Source organism: Lagopus muta, chromosome 8 (genome assembly GCF_023343835.1).
Source record: "Lagopus muta isolate bLagMut1 chromosome 8, bLagMut1 primary, whole genome shotgun sequence".
Lineage (NCBI taxonomy): Eukaryota > Metazoa > Chordata > Aves > Galliformes > Phasianidae > Lagopus > Lagopus muta.
This window is the reverse complement of record NC_064440.1, coordinates 17,731,408-17,751,045: the sequence shown is the minus strand read 5'-3', so window position 1 is coordinate 17,751,045 and position 19,638 is coordinate 17,731,408. Positions and strand designations below refer to the sequence as shown.

Sequence of the window (19,638 nt, the reverse complement as noted above, 5' to 3'; positions counted from 1 at the left end):
CATCCCAAAGTCTGCTGGGGCTTTTAAATTTGTACACGCCACATAAATTGTTGTAGGCAACATGAGAGCTTATGTTAAAAGCTGACATTGCTGGAGTTGACTGAATGTTCCTCCTTTTCTATGGCAGAAACCTAAAAATGCCTTTGCAGGAGTACTCAGTGACCTTGTGGCAGACCACATCAGTGCCAGTGTAAAATATAGACAGCTGCTGGATGCAAAAAATTGCTGCAAACTGAATTAAAAATTCGGTCTTGGTCCAAGAAAGTAAACTAATTTATTTTCTAATTTACAAGCAAAATGCAGTTGGTTAGATGTACAGTTTCAGAGTTACAAGTTAATGATGACGTTTTACTTGCTGTAAAATTGTCATTGAGAAAATGTTTGGTACTGTTCTGGGTTAATGAGGGCTATACTTCCAAGTAGTATAGCAGAACAAGCTGATAATAGATGTTCAGATTATTTGAAGCATAAAATGTTATTTAGCCTAACATGAAATCATGCCTGTTTAATAATTCCAAAGTTCCATTTTGTTGCATATGCCAGGTGTCCCAGGGTTACAAATACACCTTGTGTATTTATTATGCTAATTACTGCCAAGGCAACATACAGAAAAGTGATTTATACCTTAAAACTTTGAAACTTCATATGTTCCCATGAGATTTTTTGTAGATTTTTTTTTCCCTACACTCAGCTGTCATCACCATTTCTGTTCTCTTCGAAGCAGACTTGTATTAACCACATATTAACTTAACTTATATTCATAGAATCATAGATCAGGACCTTGCAGCCCACCCAGTCCCCCCTCTGCTGCAGGCTGGTTGCTCCCCACCCACTCAGGCTGCCCAGGGCCCTATCCAACCTGGCCTTGAGCACCTCCAGGGATGGGGCACCCACAGCTCCTCTGGGCAGCTGTGCCAGGGCCTCACTGCCTTCTGAGGAAAGAATTTTCTTCTAATATCTAATCTAAATGTTTCCTTTTAGTTTGAAGCCATTCCCCCTTGTCCTATCATACTGTGTAAAAGTCAGGCTCCCTCCCAATTATAAGCTCCCTTCAAGTACTGGAGTTGCAGTGAGGTCTCCCCGGAGCTTTCTCTTCTGACTGAACAAGCCCAGCTGCATCAGCCTGTCTTTGCAGGAGAGGTGCTCCAGCCCTCTGTGCATCCTCATGGCCCTTCTGGCACCCTCCTTCCCTTTGCCCTCCTTTTCCTTGGACAATCTGCTAATTGGGAAATCTTTGGGATCCTCTCACAACTTCCTGTGTGGGCTCCTTATAGGGTCTGCAGCTGCTGGTTCCTGGAGCTGCCCCTTCAAGGAAGGCTCAGAGGTTACTCTCAGTTCTGTGGTTTGGCTGCCAGCATTGCAGGCTGAGATGCGGCTGCACTGACTGCAGAGCAGTTCTTACATGTTTGGTGATACAAATTTCCCTTGGTTTGATTTGCCTCAGCAGTCATTTGTAATTTTTAAAAGCTACTGCTATGGTTAAGAACAAAACAAAGCCACAGATCGGTGCCTGCACAGTTATTTGTAGTGTGGAGAACAATTCCAAGCCCATCTGGTAGCTGGTGCTTCAGGTGTATGTAACTGGGGCTTCTTTTCAATATTTAGTTCTTGATGTGTACATACAGTGTTTTTCAACTATGAACTTGAGTTTTTCCAATTAGTCCTGGGTTCTGTTTGTATGTCAACACAAATTAAACTAATGGAGCATTACTAATGCTTGATAAAAGGAATCTGTGCATTTAATTTGTTACAGGTTTTAAAAGCGCTTGGGAAAAAAACAAACCGAACCACTTCAGCTCCGTGCACCCAGATCTGGGGGAGAACCCTTGGAAGGTTCCATTGGAGAGAAATAAGTGTACATGGTGACACCAGCTAGCACAGATCAATAACAAACAGTGGAAATGAAGGCTTCAACTGCTTATCTAGCAGGAATCATAATCTTTGTATTGGCCACGAAAGAAATCTCTACTGATGCAAATAATTTTTATGAAAACAAAATGATTGCCATCTGTGGAGGATTTCAAAACTTGCCTCTCCTGTAGGCTTCACTGTGCTGCTGCCTGGGTGTATGGTAAGGTAATACAGAGGAAGACTGTGTGTGTGTAAGGTCCAAGTATTCCAGATATTGGAAAAACTTGGAAGGAAGATACAAGTTCCCTTTGCAAGAGGCAAAGTGGTATCTATACATATTCCATTTAAAAGTTCAGATAGGTGCAGCTAATTTTTTGATGAATTTGAGGTTCATCAAGATTTTATTTTTAGATTTACTTTTAATTTAATAGTTTAATGTTTTATTAACAACTTCTTTCTATTTTAGATTTTCTTTCAACCTAGTATGGAAGAAATTTTGCCAGAAAAAAATAATAAAATAAATCAAAGCAAACTTCAGTAGTTCTGACCAATGGTGACATGTTACCTCAAGGAAATGGAGTATGTACTTACGGCTGAATTAAGTCTGTTGTAATTTGAATTTGATAGCAAATATATTATTTAAATGCATTGTTAGAACATGTTAGGATGAGTAGTGGGAAGAAGACAGTGCAGGCTACTCCTCTTGGGAGTGCTGCATTGCATCATTGTGTGGGTACGCACACTCGTTTGTGAAACTGCGCTTTTGACAGCATTCTAAGCACTGCTGAGATAAATCTGCTGCCAAATGTCTGATGTGTTCCAGGGGGCTGCAGATCCCCCAGGTGAAGCTACCTGACCCACTGTGAGTTACTTCTCAAAACAAATGTGTGTCTTAGTTACAGAAAACTGAGGATAAATGTATGGATCAGGGACAGTGGTGAATGTGGATTTTTGGAACACGTGCTTTTCTAAAGCCTCGATAGTATCTGACACAAGGTTCAAATATACCAACAGTCGTAGCTGGAGTGTCTCACTTCCAATAGAAATTCTGCAGCCTAGTTTCCAAATTTTTAAACCTGCTCTAAGATTTGTGTCTGGTCATTGTATTTAAGTCTCAGTTGGAATGTTGTCTGTGACTTTTTCTGCTATATCTGTTATTGGCCAGGAGGTGATAAATCACCCAGGTGGGAAGGAGGGCTGTGCCACCCTAACATCACTGATCCTTTATCTGCACCAAACTCACATTCATGTGCTTTTTTTGTATGATGTGACACTGTGTCTCTCCCCAGCATGATTTCTTCCACTTCTTTAGCGCTTATATGGAAAAAACATTATTACTATTAATGTAAAAGTGAATTAAGCTGTTAGCCATTATTCACTAAAAACCAACACAAAAAAAAACCCCAAAACAATATCCTCCCATGCTCCCTTAGTGAGACAATTTCTGTTCCGTTTGCTTTCTGACGTTATAATGCTTTAGTGACATAACGGGACATTTCTGTGGGCTAGCCAGTGGAGAAAATCTGTCAATTACTCAGAAACAAATAAAATTTGAGTAGAAATTTTCCCCAGAAGTAAAAAATGCCAGAGACTCATATTGTCAAAATGTTGGGAAAAAAACACAGCTACAGAATATTCATAGCTGGTACCTCAGGAAACAATCCTTTGTTGAAGTGCTTTGCTGTTAACTTATCTATGTTTTAATTGTAAAGACTCTCTCATTTCTTTCTGGGGAAGGCTCATTGGGGAAGAATTTGTGGGACGGAGAACTGGTGAGGAGAAGATGGCAAGAAGCAGTGAATTTCTTTCTTCAATCTGCTCTTCATTGCTTTTCTTCTTTGGCTTGTCTTTGCTGACATGCTCTTTCCAGCTTATCTGTTCCTCTCTTCTGCCATTACTCCCTGCTTTTGAGCAGGTTTGGCATTTGGCATGCTTATTTCATTTCTCTGTTGGTTTGCTGACAGCCTTGGCCGTAATGCCTTCAACCACTGATGTCTGCTAAAAGACAGGGACCAGGGAGTGTCCCAGGGACATGTTCCTTGTCTGTCTCTCCTTACATCATCTGTGCTCATAATGTTCTCATAAACAACAGCACTATAGGTAAAATGCTGTCTGCTGTAATCTTTTCTCATGAGCTGTCACCCCATCCTCTCAGCATGCGTTGATGAACCTCAGAATGTTTCTCATCTTGTTTCTGTATTTCATGTGCATGTTGCCAGCCTGTGTGTATATGCAAGTAATACTTTTCCAGTGCATTTGTTTCTGTTTTCTTTAAAATTGTTTGCAGTACATTAAGCATTTTTTTCCTTAAATGGCCTTACTGAAGTTATGCTGCATAAAAAAATCAGCTGTTAGGTATTTTCAAAATGAAGGGCATGGAAATGAAGAGAATGAAATATGATTGATGATCAGTGTCTGAGCTGGAAAGGGAAAACATGGGCAGGTGGCAGGGTTAATACTGACAGTTTTTTGTTTACTTACTGAAGTGGCATTCCCAGCATTCGAATGCAATGTTATATACTCCTCTGAATTGATATTTCTCTTGGGTTTAGCAGAAGATAAAAGTGCAAGCTTGTTTTCCATGGCATTTCCAGCACAGCAACTTCCAAAGCATAAAAAAATAAAGCATTTCATCATCTGAAATGTCCAGGAAATAATCATCTATCACAAATGAGACAACTTCATGTGCCAAGTGCTTTCTCTCCTTACTGCCTAGAAATCAAAATGTACAGTTTAGGGGCTGTGAATTGTTCTCCTAGGTAAAATATGTTGGTCCCCAAAGGAAGCTTTGCACCGAGGTGTGACCAAGAATTATACCAGGTTTCTGCCTCATTTTTGCATACTAGGAAGCAGCCAAATCCAAGGCTGATGTAAATCTTCAGGATGTAAGATCTGTCGGATCAAAGTGGGTTGGGAAATTCTTCATTTGTACTTCCTCAGAAAACGTTGTGAGAGTAGCCTTTTTCTCAGAGATGATAAGGACCAGCCTGCATCCTCAATTGGAAAGGCTTCCTTGCTAGTTTCTGCATCCCTAATTTTGCTGCAGAGGAATCTCATCAACATCCTTTCCCTCTGTTTTTGGTTTGGTTTTTCAGTAGAGATGCAGATGCTTTTCTTATTGGATTTTTCTACTTATCTACTGCATCATTGGATGCATTATTTTGTTTGTAGTTTATTTTCACGGACAGGGTGCTTGGGAGTGGAAGTTGATGTTAAGGAATATCCCTGGAAATCAAGATGAGAAACAGCATCTGGAATTTAAGTGCTTATGTGAAGAAAGAATATTTCCTAGGCTAGTACATGTTCAGTATGTGTACCTGCACTTTCTTTCTCGTGTTTTAGCAAATAACTTTGCCCTGTATCAGGGCAACAGAAGTAATCCCACTCTAGGAGCCTCGATTGCACTCGTGTAAGGTGTTTAGGGTAGAGAGTAAGCATTATCAGTTTACATTTGCTTAACCTGTTTGTTCTGAGCATATGGATATCTGTGTGGTCTACATGACATCTGTGGGACTCATCTCCCTCTGAGGTGCAAATAGGTGACGATATCTCACGTTAAGTACATTTTTGTCTTGTGTGGTTTTTTTAATCTTATTTCTGTGGTGCTAAACTGATAGACAATAGCTGCTGTGAAATACTGGCTTGCAAAGCTCAGTTTATTTTCTTACTGATACTGAGAAAAAAGATCATTGTATTGTGTGTTCCCTTTTAAACGGATCTGTGAACCACTGTAATTTATTGCACCTAATTAACACAAGCTGATACTTCTACAAGTAATTAAATCAGTTTAAAAATGTTTCACGACTCACCCGTCTGTTCTAAGTAACAGCTGAATTGCAGCAAAATACAAATTAAAATGCATGCTTTTGTAACCTGCACTTCTAAGTATATGCCAACACTTGCGTTGTGTGCATGTATGTTCATCTATTTAAAAATGTAGTTTTAATTATGTGCTGTATATATTCTTTATACTCGCATGTTACTTTCATCCCCATGTGCAGAAATGCTGAATACAAGGAACAAAGCAGTAAATAAGACTGGCTTTTAAAGACCAATTAAAGCAGCCCATCATCAACCTTGCCATCAGCTGAGTTTGTAATTCAAAGTACAGATCTGCTGTAAATGGCTGGAATAAAATAGTGCCTGGGAAGTACCAAGTCATTCTTGTTCCTACATAATAGGACTCTCTAGAGACAGTAACACTTCATTTCACAAACCAGCCTGCAACTGAAGTTTAATAAAACCAGAAGCTAAGTGGTTCCAAAGTGATGGCAAACTTCAGTTAAAGCCTCGGTGGACCTCGATGGCTTCCTCCTGGTTGGTCAGGACTTTTCTGTGGCTTCTGTGGGGGAGGGAGGAGGGGAATTTATGTGAGGTTCATTAACTAGGTGCTTTAAAGATTACATGGGTATGTCGATACCTGCTCTGTCTGTAGTTACTCCAGCTCTGCAGACTTGCTATCTGCTTCAGATAACAAAAGTAAATTTTCTGTTTCAAATGTGATAAGACAAATTGTCCTGTCTGGTGAAAGGAATCTAGTATTCCAGTCCCTGAGACATCAGAAATGGAGAAAGAGAGAAAAGCACTGCTGTGCTCAGCCTTCATGCAAATACACTTGCAGTAGGTTCAGTGCTGGATGCTTGGTCATTAGGAAGATGTGAGGCAAGGGCAGGCAACGTGGGGAGCAGGAACAGATATAAAGGTTGAAGACTGAAATTGTGGATGGAGATGTACTTGATTAATTGAAAATGTGGGGGGAAAAAAAACCCACATTGTTTTGAATTCTTGTGAGCTATTTAAGATTATGAGGAAAGCAAACAAAAATTGGGAAAACGTGTGATAGCAAGACCTGTTAGGTTGTGCAGTGATCTCTGCAGGCAGAGGCAAGATGAAAGATGGTAGAACTTCCCATGTACTTAAAAGCTGGAGCAGGTAGTGATGTAGAAAAGGCTCTTGAAAGAGCAGTTGTATATTCTGTATGTTTTATAGGACTGTTTGTCCTCTGAATCACACTGGACTATGTAAGGCTGTAAACTCCTCAGGTAGAGGCCATCTCTTTGTGTACAATTTTATGGTTGTTTTGGGTGGATACGTTGGTTGGTGAGAAGATGATGTGTCATGTAAAAGTGGAAGGAAAATGAAAAGCATAGGGGAAACAGCAGCAAAGTGAATCATATTAGAAGTGCAGAAGAAAAAAAATCAAGGGGAAATAAAATTACTCTAAATTAGAGATCATTGGTATTCTCCTAGGTGAAAGACATTTAGGAAATTTACACCACCATTTTTTCTCTAGTGCAATAACTGCAAAACTAAAGGCAACTTAGGGAATGAAAAAGCAGTGATTGCAAGGAGCAGATATGGCCCTGCAGGGCTCCTGTTCTTGCTGGTGGCATGTGTTTTTTAGTGCTGCCAAACAGACTTTTTATGAGCAGAATATAACATGTTAGTGAACTGACAGAAAGCTCTCTCCCGCCACAAGTTAAGTGCTGAACAGCTCACAAACCCACAGGTCTTGTGTTCTACTTTGTATTCATCAGGATTGGGTTTAAGGGGAAACTGGAGAGGTTGCTCCTTGACTTGTTTTCTTGCTTGCATTTGGTAAGAGATGAAGTTTCTGGTGATTAAAGTACTGCCTGGATTATAGTGTTCTTCCTCAGAAATCAAGGTGCTATCCCAGGTAACTTCACTTTGAACAGGAGGAATACTTAACTTAGACACAGAGGATCAAATTTGGCTCTTTTAAATGCATGCACAAATCCCCATGACACTGATTTGCACTGTGACTTGGATCAGATCTGATTTGCTTTACATATCTCAATCCAAATGTAATCTGCAGTACAGCAGATAATGGAGACCAGTTTTTTATTCCGTTGCCTTTGAATATGTATGAGGATAAGATCTGATGGATAATGGATTACTCTGAAATGTCTAACAATTCAAGATTCTTTTTGAGGAAGGATAAATGAAGTTGCATAAATAATAAAAATTTAGAATGTTTCAAATATTTTCCTTTCTGCTCTTGTTACACTTTGGCACTGCTTTCTTTTAACATGTTCTTCTGAATGTTCTAAATTGCTTTAGACGTGGATTATTTCATATGCCGCTGTACCTTTATGGTTGGTCTACATGATCTTAATGGTCTTTTCCAACCTTAATGATTCTACACCTTATCATGTCTCCTTCCTCCTCATGTGAGTGCTAAACTGGAGCTCAGTCACAGTGCACCAGGATCAGAGTCCAGGTACTGGCTGTGGCCTCTCATTGGATGGCTGTGATTGCCAGGAGGATGGATGTCAGCTAAATAATTCTATGCTCTGGGCCTCCTGCTGCTTCTTCACAAGAACTCCAGGGAGCTCTCAGCTTCCTCCTTTTACTGCTATACTGATGCACCTGAAGATCTGCTTTTTCTTGCAGTCTTCAAAACATCATGGAGTAAGGAAACTCCTAAAGGAAAAAAAAGGATTTTGAGATCATAATTTTTCTAGTAGTCTTGGCTTGGCTGCAGATATGGTAGATAATGCCTAGGGCAACTCAAATTTGGGATATTAGCTTGCCCTGCATAAAAGTTGCATGCATTACAAAACCACTGCACATAATTCTGCACAGCTTGTCGTGTAATGCTGCCTTTGCAGAAGAAATGTTCAAGGATAAACCTTGCGTGAAGAGTAAATCACCTCTTGCTCTCCTTAGCTCTTTCAGGTGAGGCAGAGTTATAATGTAGAGTCAGCTGATGTGCAGACCTAGCAGAAAAATGGGCCTTTTTTCCCTGAGTTAGGCTGTCATCAGAGGAGATGCTTGAGGCAACTCTATTACAGGTGCCGTTGAATCAATAACACATATTCATTATTCTTTTTCAGATGATTCTCCTGCTTCAATTTCATAAATGACTCTTTTTAACAAGGGAAAAGTAAGCAGGTATTATTCAGTAGAATGTTTCATGTCGTATGTGGCACTTTGCTGTTTCAATTGTATAGCTTCAGCAGTTTTCTTTAATATGTTGTTTTCACTTAAGGCAGTAAAAATTTCTTTGGAAATCTATGACAATCAATTAAGTAAATGAGAAAATAGAATGCTTGTAATTAAGATAATCAAGCTACATGAAATCTACCCTACAAGTGCTAATATCTGTATATCTCTAAGCTGTATATTAATTAAGCACCATGTAAGTGTTGCAATTAGACTTAGGCGGCTGTGGTGAAAATGAGAAAAATCTGCAAATGATTGGAGAGGTTTTTCCTGCACATGAAGTTGTTTTAAAGCTCTCTTTGCTATAACTTGTAGGTGTCACTGCAGGCACTTCAGGGTGCCTGACGTCTGTAGCAGCCTCCAGCTGCTCCTGAAAGAGGTGACCCCAGGAAAAACAAAAAAAAAACTGGTTAGAAACTGAGTTCTGAGCCAGAAATTGCAAAGGTGAGGGTGGAGGGAGACAGATGTGCTTTGGTAGGATAATATTCTTCCTTGTGGAAAGTGAACCTATTTATTGATATCATACTTTCAGGTAATACCACTTATGTTTCTAGAATGAAATGAAATACATAACACCCTTTTATTATTTGACATAGATACAAAAAAAAACCCAAAACAAACCAGTATCCTGATTCTCACTAGTTCGTGGAGTAAAAGGATTTCATATTGCTCTTATGGGTTTGCTTCTCTTCTTTCCTTATGTTGATGTGAAAACCCTGAGGCCTCCCAGGCCTTCCCACCTGAAAAATAGCACCTTAATGTACTTGTATTAAGAGCAAAGCCCCACATTAGACTAACAAGATAAGCTGGGTGCGTTCAGAATATGCTTCGTCATTAATGCTCCTGGTTGGGGCATGTGGAAGCAGGAGCCCTGTGACTGTGTGCAAGGAGGTCCTCTTTTAACCACTTCCTGTTGGTTGGTGCCTGTGCATGCCCTCCCAGCAGCCATGCAGCAACCTCAGAGTGAGTTTGTTGTGGTTTAATGAGATGTGCGTTTTTGAACGCTTGTGCTTTTTTCCTATATGTAGCTTTTGAATGGCTGCAAACACACCAGGTACCAGGAGGTCCCTCATGTTACAGGGCTAGTGGAGCCGAAGAGCTCCTCCACTTTGAGGCTGCCAAACTAAATGCATGAGCTGGGGATGCCAAAGCAGATGAGGAGCCCATCTGCTAATTTGCTAGATGTTGCCATGGCTGTTATAAGATCAGCTCTTTGGAGCCAAATGAAGTAGTATGCCTGCTCAGTCCTAAGTAGGACAGCAGCTTAAGTTGCTGTGCAAACAGTAAAGCAGTATTTTTATCCTTTTTTTTCCCCAATCATTTTTCTAAAATCTGCTTTTACAGGATAATATTCTTCCTCCAGAAAAATGAACCTTACTTATTGATATCATAATTTCAGATAATACCACCTACATTCCTAGAGAGAAATGAAGAAAACTATGTGACACCTTCAATTTTTCATTTGACTTTGTTGTTCTTTTTTTTTTATTATTATTATTATTTGACATTGATACAAAAAAATAGTATCTTGATTAGCAGCTTTGCTGGCAATCCCACAAAACTGTAGATAATACTTTAATCTAAAAGAATGCACTCCTACGGACACCGGAGATAAAACAATATATACAATTTAGACAAATAAATACATAAGTACAGCCAGTTGTATATAATGATACACCTAAAGTTTCGTTACTGCTGACAAGCTTTTCTAGTTAATTACACTCTTCATTTACAAATGCCATTGCCATCTACGTTATAAAGACAAAAATCCCCGTAACAAATGAAAATTGATACTTAAGATTATTATTAGGAAAGACGGAAAATGAATCTTGAGACTTCTGTCTAAATACTCTCATGAATTTAGCCTAGAAGTGTTTTGTGAAAAGTTCCTCCAAAAGAGAGACGCCTTCCCATAGATTCTTAGTTCAGTGTGCTTTGTTACTGGATGCTTTGAAATAAAAATATGATTACTTCACAGTTTTGAAGTGACTAGAAGCGAGAACATCTTAACCAAATTGTCATTTGCCCCATGCCCAGTGAAACAAAATGACCTTTAAGGAGCAAATACTCCTTTTGTTTAAAGGGAGCTCAATGCAAACAATGTTATTTGTTAACAGTACCCAAGGTGACACAAGCATTTCTAAGTGCTTGGAGAATAAAACCCATGCTGTCCACAAGTAGATGCATGGCTGTCATGGTTTCCCTTTCTAGCTCTAGGTTGAAATAATGCAATTTCTGAGCAAAGGGAAAATTAATCTCTTTATTTATGTGTAACAATCTAGTGAAGCCTACTATGAGAAAACTAATAGAAGTAGAAAATTAGGTTTCGTAGATTTAAATTCACTTGACAATAAAAGAAAAAAGTCTTGTACATTCAAAAGTTAGGGCACACATGCTTAAGGCTCTTGAAACACTGGACAAATATAATGCCTAATTCAGCTCCATGCATAACAGAACACTACATAGCAAGCAGACCATACACACATATATACAGCTGAATACAGAAGAAAATGCCTTAGGAATATGTACATAGTTTCCAAGGTGAAAATTTACATTGTCATTAAGATCTATCTATTTATAAATGGCAGGAAATATATTTTTGAAGATGTTATTTTCAAGGTGCACGCTCCGATTGTTAATGCAGTCTACTTATACTAGGAGTAATTCAAGGCTGCTGTGCTACTTGAGCCCTGAGGTATCAGGACAGGGAGCTCTGCCGTCCTTGGTTTTACTAGCCACAGACTATAGAATCATCAGCAGAAGAATTAAAGCCACCAAATCCAGATTGTAGAATCAGAAACCCCAAATTACAACACAGTATCAACAAATGGTAGAAGATATTTCAGCCTTGGTTTTAATTACTACAGAGTGTACCCTGGTATGGTTACATTCATGCTCTGTGACCTACTGAGGGTTGGGGTTGAATTCCACCCTAGTTCTCCTTCCCTAACTGCATATTCTGGGACCTGTTTAAGAAAAAGCTGAATTTCACTCTCTGTTTCTTATATACATATATGCAATTAGTTGGACCTTGTTTTGTTGGAGTTCTGAATTTGTAAGGAAGCAAGAGCAACTTTAACAAGGACTGGGTCAACTAGAGAAGGATAAATCTTAATTATGCTGCAGATTTTCATGAGCTCCTGTTGATTAGCAAGTAACTGCAGTGCTGTCTGTTCTGTAGCTTCACCATTTAGATTTGAAGTAGATCTCTGAGGCATTTACTGTATGTAGTTCAAATGCTAGGTACCCTTCACCTTATTCACCAGTAATTCCCTTTGAAACAATAGTGTTGTACCTGTGAATAAGACTAACAATGTCTTGAAACTGCAAAGCTTTTGGGGTAGGATCCTCATTCAATTGCTATTGTTATAAAGTATTATATACGCCTATGGCAAAATCGGTATAGAGTTTTCCTTTAAATTCTGGTTCAGATAATTTCTGATGACTTTAAAGACTTTATCCTGAATAACGTGCATTCTTAACAGTTTTTCATGTTATGGATATCTCCCATTGAAATGAATGAAGCCTACGTGTGCGCTGTGGACAGTGTGAGCAATCCAGAGCTAATACACACTTGGTGAATTTTATACCTGTGGATTGCCTATGAATTCCTCATTCCGAGTTACTCGCTAAGCGATATCACGTTTTAGTTCTTTTTTTGAAAAGCAGTGCAGAGCAGGGATGGTATGAACACACTGAAGAGTTTTTCAGGAAATAATTTTCATCACATCTCATTAACATTCATATTTAGAACATCAAAGTACATTACCAAACCTGAATATAATCTTGCATATTTGATCTTTATCACATGCCCTGGGATTTCTAAGTTCTGGTGCTTTTTTCAGGTGCACCTCAGTGAGCACTGGTTCTGCGGTGGAGAGCTGCAGGTTGGTTACAAAGGCAGAAGGATTTTTTTTTTTAAAAGCTCTCTATTTTTCTATGGAAGTTGCGTGTTGTCCAATCAACAGAAAATGCATTGGATAAAAACCATTAAAAATATGGTTTAATCTCATTTTCATAGGCACTGAAGCAAAAAAACAGAGTTTACCCTTAAGTAATGTTCTTCTGTGTTAGATTTTGGTCAGGTAAATGGTATACCAACTGACGTTGATGGAACGTGCTGCTTATTAACTAACAATTTTATCATTTGATAAAATTATGTGTTTCTACACAAGTCATTCGATCTTCTTTCTAAATAGAAAATAATCTTGTTATCATATTCATTAATATACCCCTAAACAGGGAGAGATTCACAGACACCAATACTAATGAGAAATGTTGCATTCACTTTAAAATTATCACTGATGTTTAAGATGATTTTCCATATGTTTCCCATCTTGCATTTAATTTACAGATTATATTTCATTTCAAAGTTGGATTAGATATTTTTGGGTCTACTTGTAACAGTGGTGAGAAATGGAGTATTTTGTGAAATGATTTATTTGGGGGATAAAAAAATGCTTCTGTGTGTGAGTTTGGTTCTAAGGCCTGTGAGACTTTGATGTTCTTACCTGTCTAAATTCTGCTATTGCACCATCAGCAACCTGCTTGGGAACTGCACACATTGTTCTGTAAGATATAGATGCCAAGGTAGGCATATGAGATCTTTGCAAATACATACTGTTCAATTTATTAACAAAGCTCTAAATAGGGATGATTGTTGGGTGTCAAAAGGGGATAAAAGTATATTCTTCACTTTGTAGGGCCCGAGTCTTATCTCAGAGGCTGGGGCATGAACTATTAAGCAGCTCATGATAGCTTATTACTGTCCTTTCACATACAGATGCAGGAGCTGATATGTGTGATGGAGGATAATATACAAAATCTGAGCTTTGACTATAGATCCTTTTGACTGGTGTAGCGTCCTTAAGAAAAGAGCCTGAAGTCTGTAAACCAGTAGTCAAAATGAGAATGAGAAATCAGTCATTAAAAATCCTCTCACAGTAATATCCCAGTTTAACCTGTAAATCAGTACATCACTTTGTCAAAAAATAACCAGAGTAAACCAAATTTAAAAAAGGTATTTACATCTGTAAAAATCTTAGCATCTAAGATGCTTCTTGCTTGACATGTCATTCCAAATTCTGTGCATTTCTTCTGGTGTAATCTGGTGCACCGTGATCACCCTGCGGTACCTGCACAAGCTGTAGGCCATTTTCCAGTGGTTGAAGCCACTGTTCTGGAAGGGGTGGATGCCCAGCTTCCGAAGGCAGAGTCCGACATACACGTCTTCGAGATGGAGGAGTCTGGTGTGAAGAGAAGTTTTGTAAATCAGTTCTGCTACATCTGCTGAAAAAATGTAGCCAGTGCCTGAACAGAAGGGTGGGTAATTGCTGTCAGGATACAAATCTCTGGGCATGTACCACTTGCTGCGAACGTCTCGTATTGGCCCTCCATTGATAACGTAACCAGTGAAGTACCTTCTCCTCGGCTTGGTGTTAGGTTTGAGCAGCTTATAAATAAGATTATCCATATTTACAAAAATATCACTGTCTGTCTTCATAACGTACTTTGCTTTTGAACAATATGTTGCTATCCACCTCATCCCCATTAATGTTTTCAGAGTGAGGTTATGATAGGAGTCAATAAAATCCTCTACAATAATGTCATGAAAAATTTGGCTTTCTTGCTCTACCATCTGATTTAATACAGGATCTGCATTTTTCCCAAGAAGAAATAGCGTGGCAATCTTAATTCCTTTAAAATTGTTTTCGTCTCCCCATGTTTCCCGAATTGCTTGCCTTGCATCAAACTCTTTGTGAGTTGTGCTGATAAGAATGACCAAGAAAGGGACACTCTTCTCGCATTTATTAGGCTCATTGATGAGAAAGTCAAAGGAATGTGGATTTATAGGTCGAGTTCTTATGTTGCCAAAGGAGACATTTTTTCTGGCTATTGATATACTATTAACCTGTCTGTGGCCAGTGTAGGAAGAAGTAGGACGGGTTATACTTAAGTACCAGAGAGCGCTTGCCCAGCAAACTACTGTCAAAACGTACAAGCACGAGACCTTAGAAGCCATTGTTCCTGCAGCTCTTCTATTTGGTGTGAAGAAGAAATAGTCTTCTCACCATGAGGGTACCGATGTCCCAGACAGGCAGCATATTACTAACGGCACTGGAAAGTTCGATATAGAAGTGTAACTCTGTAATCATTCATGGATCTCAAGTAGCAGTTATTAACCCTGATGATACTCAGCTTTTCTTCTTTTACTAGCAGCACCTTCCATTTCTTGGAACTCTCTGTTATTTCTGAAAAAGATGAAGAAAAAATTTCTATTGCTAGATCATAAAAGCCTATGGCAAGAAAAATGAGTCTATATGTGACTGGCCATTAATAAGCTAAGTCTCTTAATGCATTTCTTGGCTGTTCTTTTCAGCTTTTATGAGAGTTCTACAATGTGTGATAGGGTGCTTGAATACAGCAATCTAAATGAAGTAATGCTTTTAAGATGGATATTGCCTCATAGATTATAAATATATACATATATAAATAAAGATTAAGCATGCATAGCATGTTGGCTTTTGAGGTACTTTTAAAAGCATATATAAAAATCCTTTTCTGTTTTTTAGTACTTACTTTCTTCCTAGCTTTTTATTCTGGACTTCTACAGTTTTTCAAAATATGCCATGGAACATTTTTAAAATTACTTAATGATAAATAATGTATGGTATTTTAGGCTTAACAGCATTTGTGGCAACTATGCACATGAGTATCTTCAGATCCTTTTTAGTCTAAATATTGGTGATGTTTCCCAAGCCAACAGTGGCATCCTTTGGAAATAAGACAGTTGTACTGATGGGCAAATGCAAAGTAGAAGGCGAAGGAGAAAGGGAGAGGTGTACTTCATCTTACCCATGTAAAGATCAGCACCCCAAGAGACTCCAGAAAACTCTAGAAATAAATTAAACACAATCAGTTATTCCTGTTGACTTTTTTCTCCTCTCCTTGCAAACCAGGCTTTGCTTTTCATGAGAAGACACCGTGTGTATGCCATGCAGGCAAACCATCCTGGCAGCCCATCAGCTGTGCTACTCGGCTGGCCTGTAAGCAGAGCCCCATGCACCCCTCTGGCTCTGGCAGCCCTCCTGCTGTGGTGTGGGAATGAGCCAGCCCCAGAGCTTGTGTGGTTCCTGGGAATTGAGTCTGTTTATTGTTGTTTCATGGAAATGAGACAAGCTACCATATGCCCGCAGGATCAGTGCTGGCTCTCCAAGACTCGCCAGCATGTGAAGAGTGCCTGTAGGCTCCAGGTTGCTGTTTTTTTATTGTTACATTACCTCTGAGCTACAGGGTAGTAGAAGCAAGCAGCAGACAGCTTTACAGAAGAGTCTTTGAAATATTAAATGTTTACTTTGGAAAGTATAAAACATACATGGGTTCAAAGGAAAAGACAGAATCTCTGTCTAAGAAACATGCTTTCTGTTTCCATGCTGCTGTGGCACATTGTTTGGATTAAATCAAGATGCTTATCAAGGCATGTGTGCTCTCCATCTGTTGGGTATTTATGGTCTCCTTTCTTCCCCTAAAAGCAGCTAAGAGTGTGGCTGCAGGTTCCCCTGACAGGTGATGGGCACTGTGGGTTCTGAACTGGCAGCCCCAGCTAGGCACTTTAGCAGACTGTTATCTCATGTCACCATTTCACACCGAGGTATAAAACAACAGAGAAACATCCAACACTTGCTAAACTTATACTAAATATAACCTCCCACAAAAGCTCATAGATCATTATAGCTAGCGCTGTCCTGCTGATCCTCATTAGATCCACTTTCTGCTGTTTAGTGACCCTTCCTCCCTTACACGAAATAGGAAAATTTGAGTTTGTAGCTTGCTGCAGATCTTTGTCAGTGCCAATAGGTTTTGCCCTATAACCCAGGCAATTTAATGAGGCGCGGGTTATCTGCAGTTTCCTTTACTACTTGCCACAGCCTTTTGGATTTGTGATCTTTTCCCATTAATCAGCAGTTAACTTTTGGGAGTAGTATTTTTTAGGTGAGGTCTTTGATTGTCCCATAAGGCTGCAGAATACAACGACCTCAGCCTCCACATACACCCCGGTAAATAAACATAGCCATGATAAAATGTATACATGGCTGTCATTTCAGTGCTTGGAGAGTGGAGGTATCCTGTCATGACAACCCACTGCATGCACTGGGATGCAGTTCTAAGGACAACATGCTGGACCTGTAGGTTATTTTCAGGCTTCGTTGTGAATTCCTGATAACTGCCTGCCCTGGAAACCCCACTGGGGAAACGTAACAAAAATAGAGCAATTAGAAGGCTATTAATAAAGAAATCAGCAAGAACAGATTTGAAAATGTGGAGTGTGATCTATATGGGTCAGTGTATTTAGAGGACTCAAGTGTATGGGGAAACCTGAATGCAGCTAATATTCTGCATATGTTAGTTTGGGAAACTACATATTGCATTCTCTGTCTATTTTTTAGCATCTCTTCTTTAATAAAAGCAAATGCATTAGTTACCATGAGTACTCTGCAGGTAGCTGAGGGAAAGGGAAATTGTAACGACAGCATCTTTAAAAACTGCAAAATTACAAAAAATAGCTTTTTAGTTCAGGAATGTCCTGGCTGTGATCTCCAATCTCCTGTGCTCAGAAATGACTAAAAGCAACAAAAGCCTTACATCATTTCTAAGAAACATTCTCTGCTATTCGAGGGAATGTTTCTGATCAATTATGAGATCTACAGATAATGGCTGTCCAGAACAAGCATCTTATCCTGGTCCTTGCACTGCCATCCCTTGAAACAAATATGACTTTTTTTTTTCTTTTTCTGTTAAATTCTGTTTTTTTCCTTTCTCTTTTCTGGAAAAATAACAGTTTGGAGTGGTTTACAACATCCCCCAAGTAATTTATCAGTGAAATGCAGGCTAACTGGATAAAAGTGAACTGGCTCTAATTTTCATGACAAGTGAAGTTTTAGATTTAATTACTTTTAAGGAAATTGAGAGGAGAGAGGTGGAAAAAGCCCCACCAATAAGAAAAGAGCTCCCTGCTTTCCTGCAGTGGCCCATTCTGCCGTTTCTTCTCTGCTGTGAGGTGAAGACTAAAGTTCATGTTCCTGCTGTCATTGAACTTTTTGCCACGTGGGGAACAGATTAGCAGAAAATAGCACAGGCAAACTTGGCAGATAGTACGAATACAAATAAAACTCAATTTTTCCATTATGTTCTTGAACTGTGTTGCACTGTATTTGAAGGCCCTACTAGTAGGATGTAGATTGTCACAGGGGGAGCAGAAAGCTTTCATCACTCTGGATTTTGCCGGTTGGGACAGGTTATGTTGTGTTTGTGGATGCTGGCACAGCCATCACCTCCTTATTTCTGTCTTACAGGGTAGCAGCAATGTTGAGCTGAGAGATCCTTGTCCTTAAAAATGTTTTAATTCAGTCTGACCCTTTCCCAGCCTAATTGTCATGCTATTAGTAAGCAAAGTCTCAAACTTTATTATGGTAGATGATTATGAAAAGCAAATGCTTGCTGTCATGTTTCCATATTGTGACTCAACGTGCACTTAATTGCACTATTCACAGCTCACGCTGTGCAAGGCAGACAAGTCACCCAGTCGCAGTACAGAAAAAGCACCGTGCAACTTCTGCGAGTAATTGACCTGATGGAGACTGTCTGTATGCACAGACCTTTTACAGGCTGACTGCACATTGAGAATAATCCTCCAGAAAATGAGCACATCTGAGAATCTTGCTAGCTGTTCATGGGCAATTTTCAGGCCAGCAAATACCATGCGCCAGTGGCAGGATGGGACCCGTATTTTAGAGTAATGCCGTTTCTTCTCAGAGGGTGTTGGTGTTTTCTTTCAAGAATGCCCAGCTTGGTTTTTGTATGTGAATGTGGTTGGACTGATGAAACGAGGTCCTGGTGGAAGGCTACGACACGCACTGCAGCTCTTGAAGCCTGGCACGGTGCTGTGTCTGTAACTCACGCCATGTCATATCTACAGCTGTGGCACAGTGGGTCGGGGACAGTGCTGAGCTGTAGGGCAGATCCAGGCAAGAAGCCCCAGGAGGCTGATACTGCTCATCTCAGCACCTGCGGACCTCCCTAGCTCAGTGTGACTCAAAATAATGCTGTGCATCTCTGACAACATGTACCTATTAGTTTCCCAGAAAATGGGAGTGGATGCAGCTGCTAAAATATTTAGTAAATGTAGCAAATTCTACTCATTTTCCCTAAAGAAAGATTTTTGCAAGTTTCCTATAATTATGGCTTTCATCTGTATATAGGCCAAGACACTGAAATGTCTTTGCCATTTAAGAAGTCCTTAAAATACCCAAGTGTGATTATTGTTGAGTCTTATCAAGAAGATAATTACCCTGAACATTAGGAACACATCCACAAAGGAATCTGGGGATGCTGTTATGATCTTGGCTGTATGTTTTCACAGTAATTTCTTGAGAAAATTCTGTACAGATGGCATAGGTGATATAACAGGAGATTGCAAGCTCTTTTTCAGTGACTTCATTTGAAGATTTCTTACATGCTCTAAATGCTTTTGCTGTGCCCAGTGAAATGGACCTGAAACCAAATCAGTACTGCAGAGGAAGACCTTTCCTACTAGACTGTGTGCGGAAAGATATTGCAATAGAAGCCAAAGTTTTGGGCTAGAGGGAGGAAAGTAAAAGAATTAATTTCAGGTCCACGCTTTTTGCAAAAATCAGTGCCTCCCATTTGGGGGCCCAAACTGTCATATGCAAAAAGAGGCTGGCTTTCCTTCTCTGCCATCAAAGGCAATGAAAACGAGTATTTTCTGAGAATCAGGCAGTATGTTAAGATATACTCTTTGTA

At 39.5% G+C, this 19,638-nt stretch overlaps 1 protein-coding gene across 10 annotated transcripts in view; it reads right to left on the bottom strand.

Moving 5' to 3' along the window:
• Positions 1 to 19,638, bottom strand: part of B3GALT1 (beta-1,3-galactosyltransferase 1) — a 211,010-nt gene that overhangs the window by 21,517 nt on the left and 169,855 nt on the right. For 8 of the 10 annotated variants that reach the window (XM_048952345.1, XM_048952348.1, XM_048952349.1 and 5 more), the window contains 2 exons: positions 15,673 to 15,711; positions 13,159 to 15,068 (listed from right to left, as the gene is read on the bottom strand). The exons of 1 other annotated variant lie outside the window; for it this stretch is intronic. In XM_048952345.1, coding sequence (XP_048808302.1) covers positions 13,859 to 14,839 — 981 coding nt within the window. In that variant the 5' untranslated portion in view covers positions 14,840 to 15,068; positions 15,673 to 15,711 and the 3' untranslated portion in view covers positions 13,159 to 13,858. Of the gene's footprint in view, positions 1 to 13,158; positions 15,069 to 15,672; positions 15,712 to 19,638 lie in introns of those variants that run through there. One more of the 10 variants, XR_007378405.1, reaches the window with a different exon arrangement.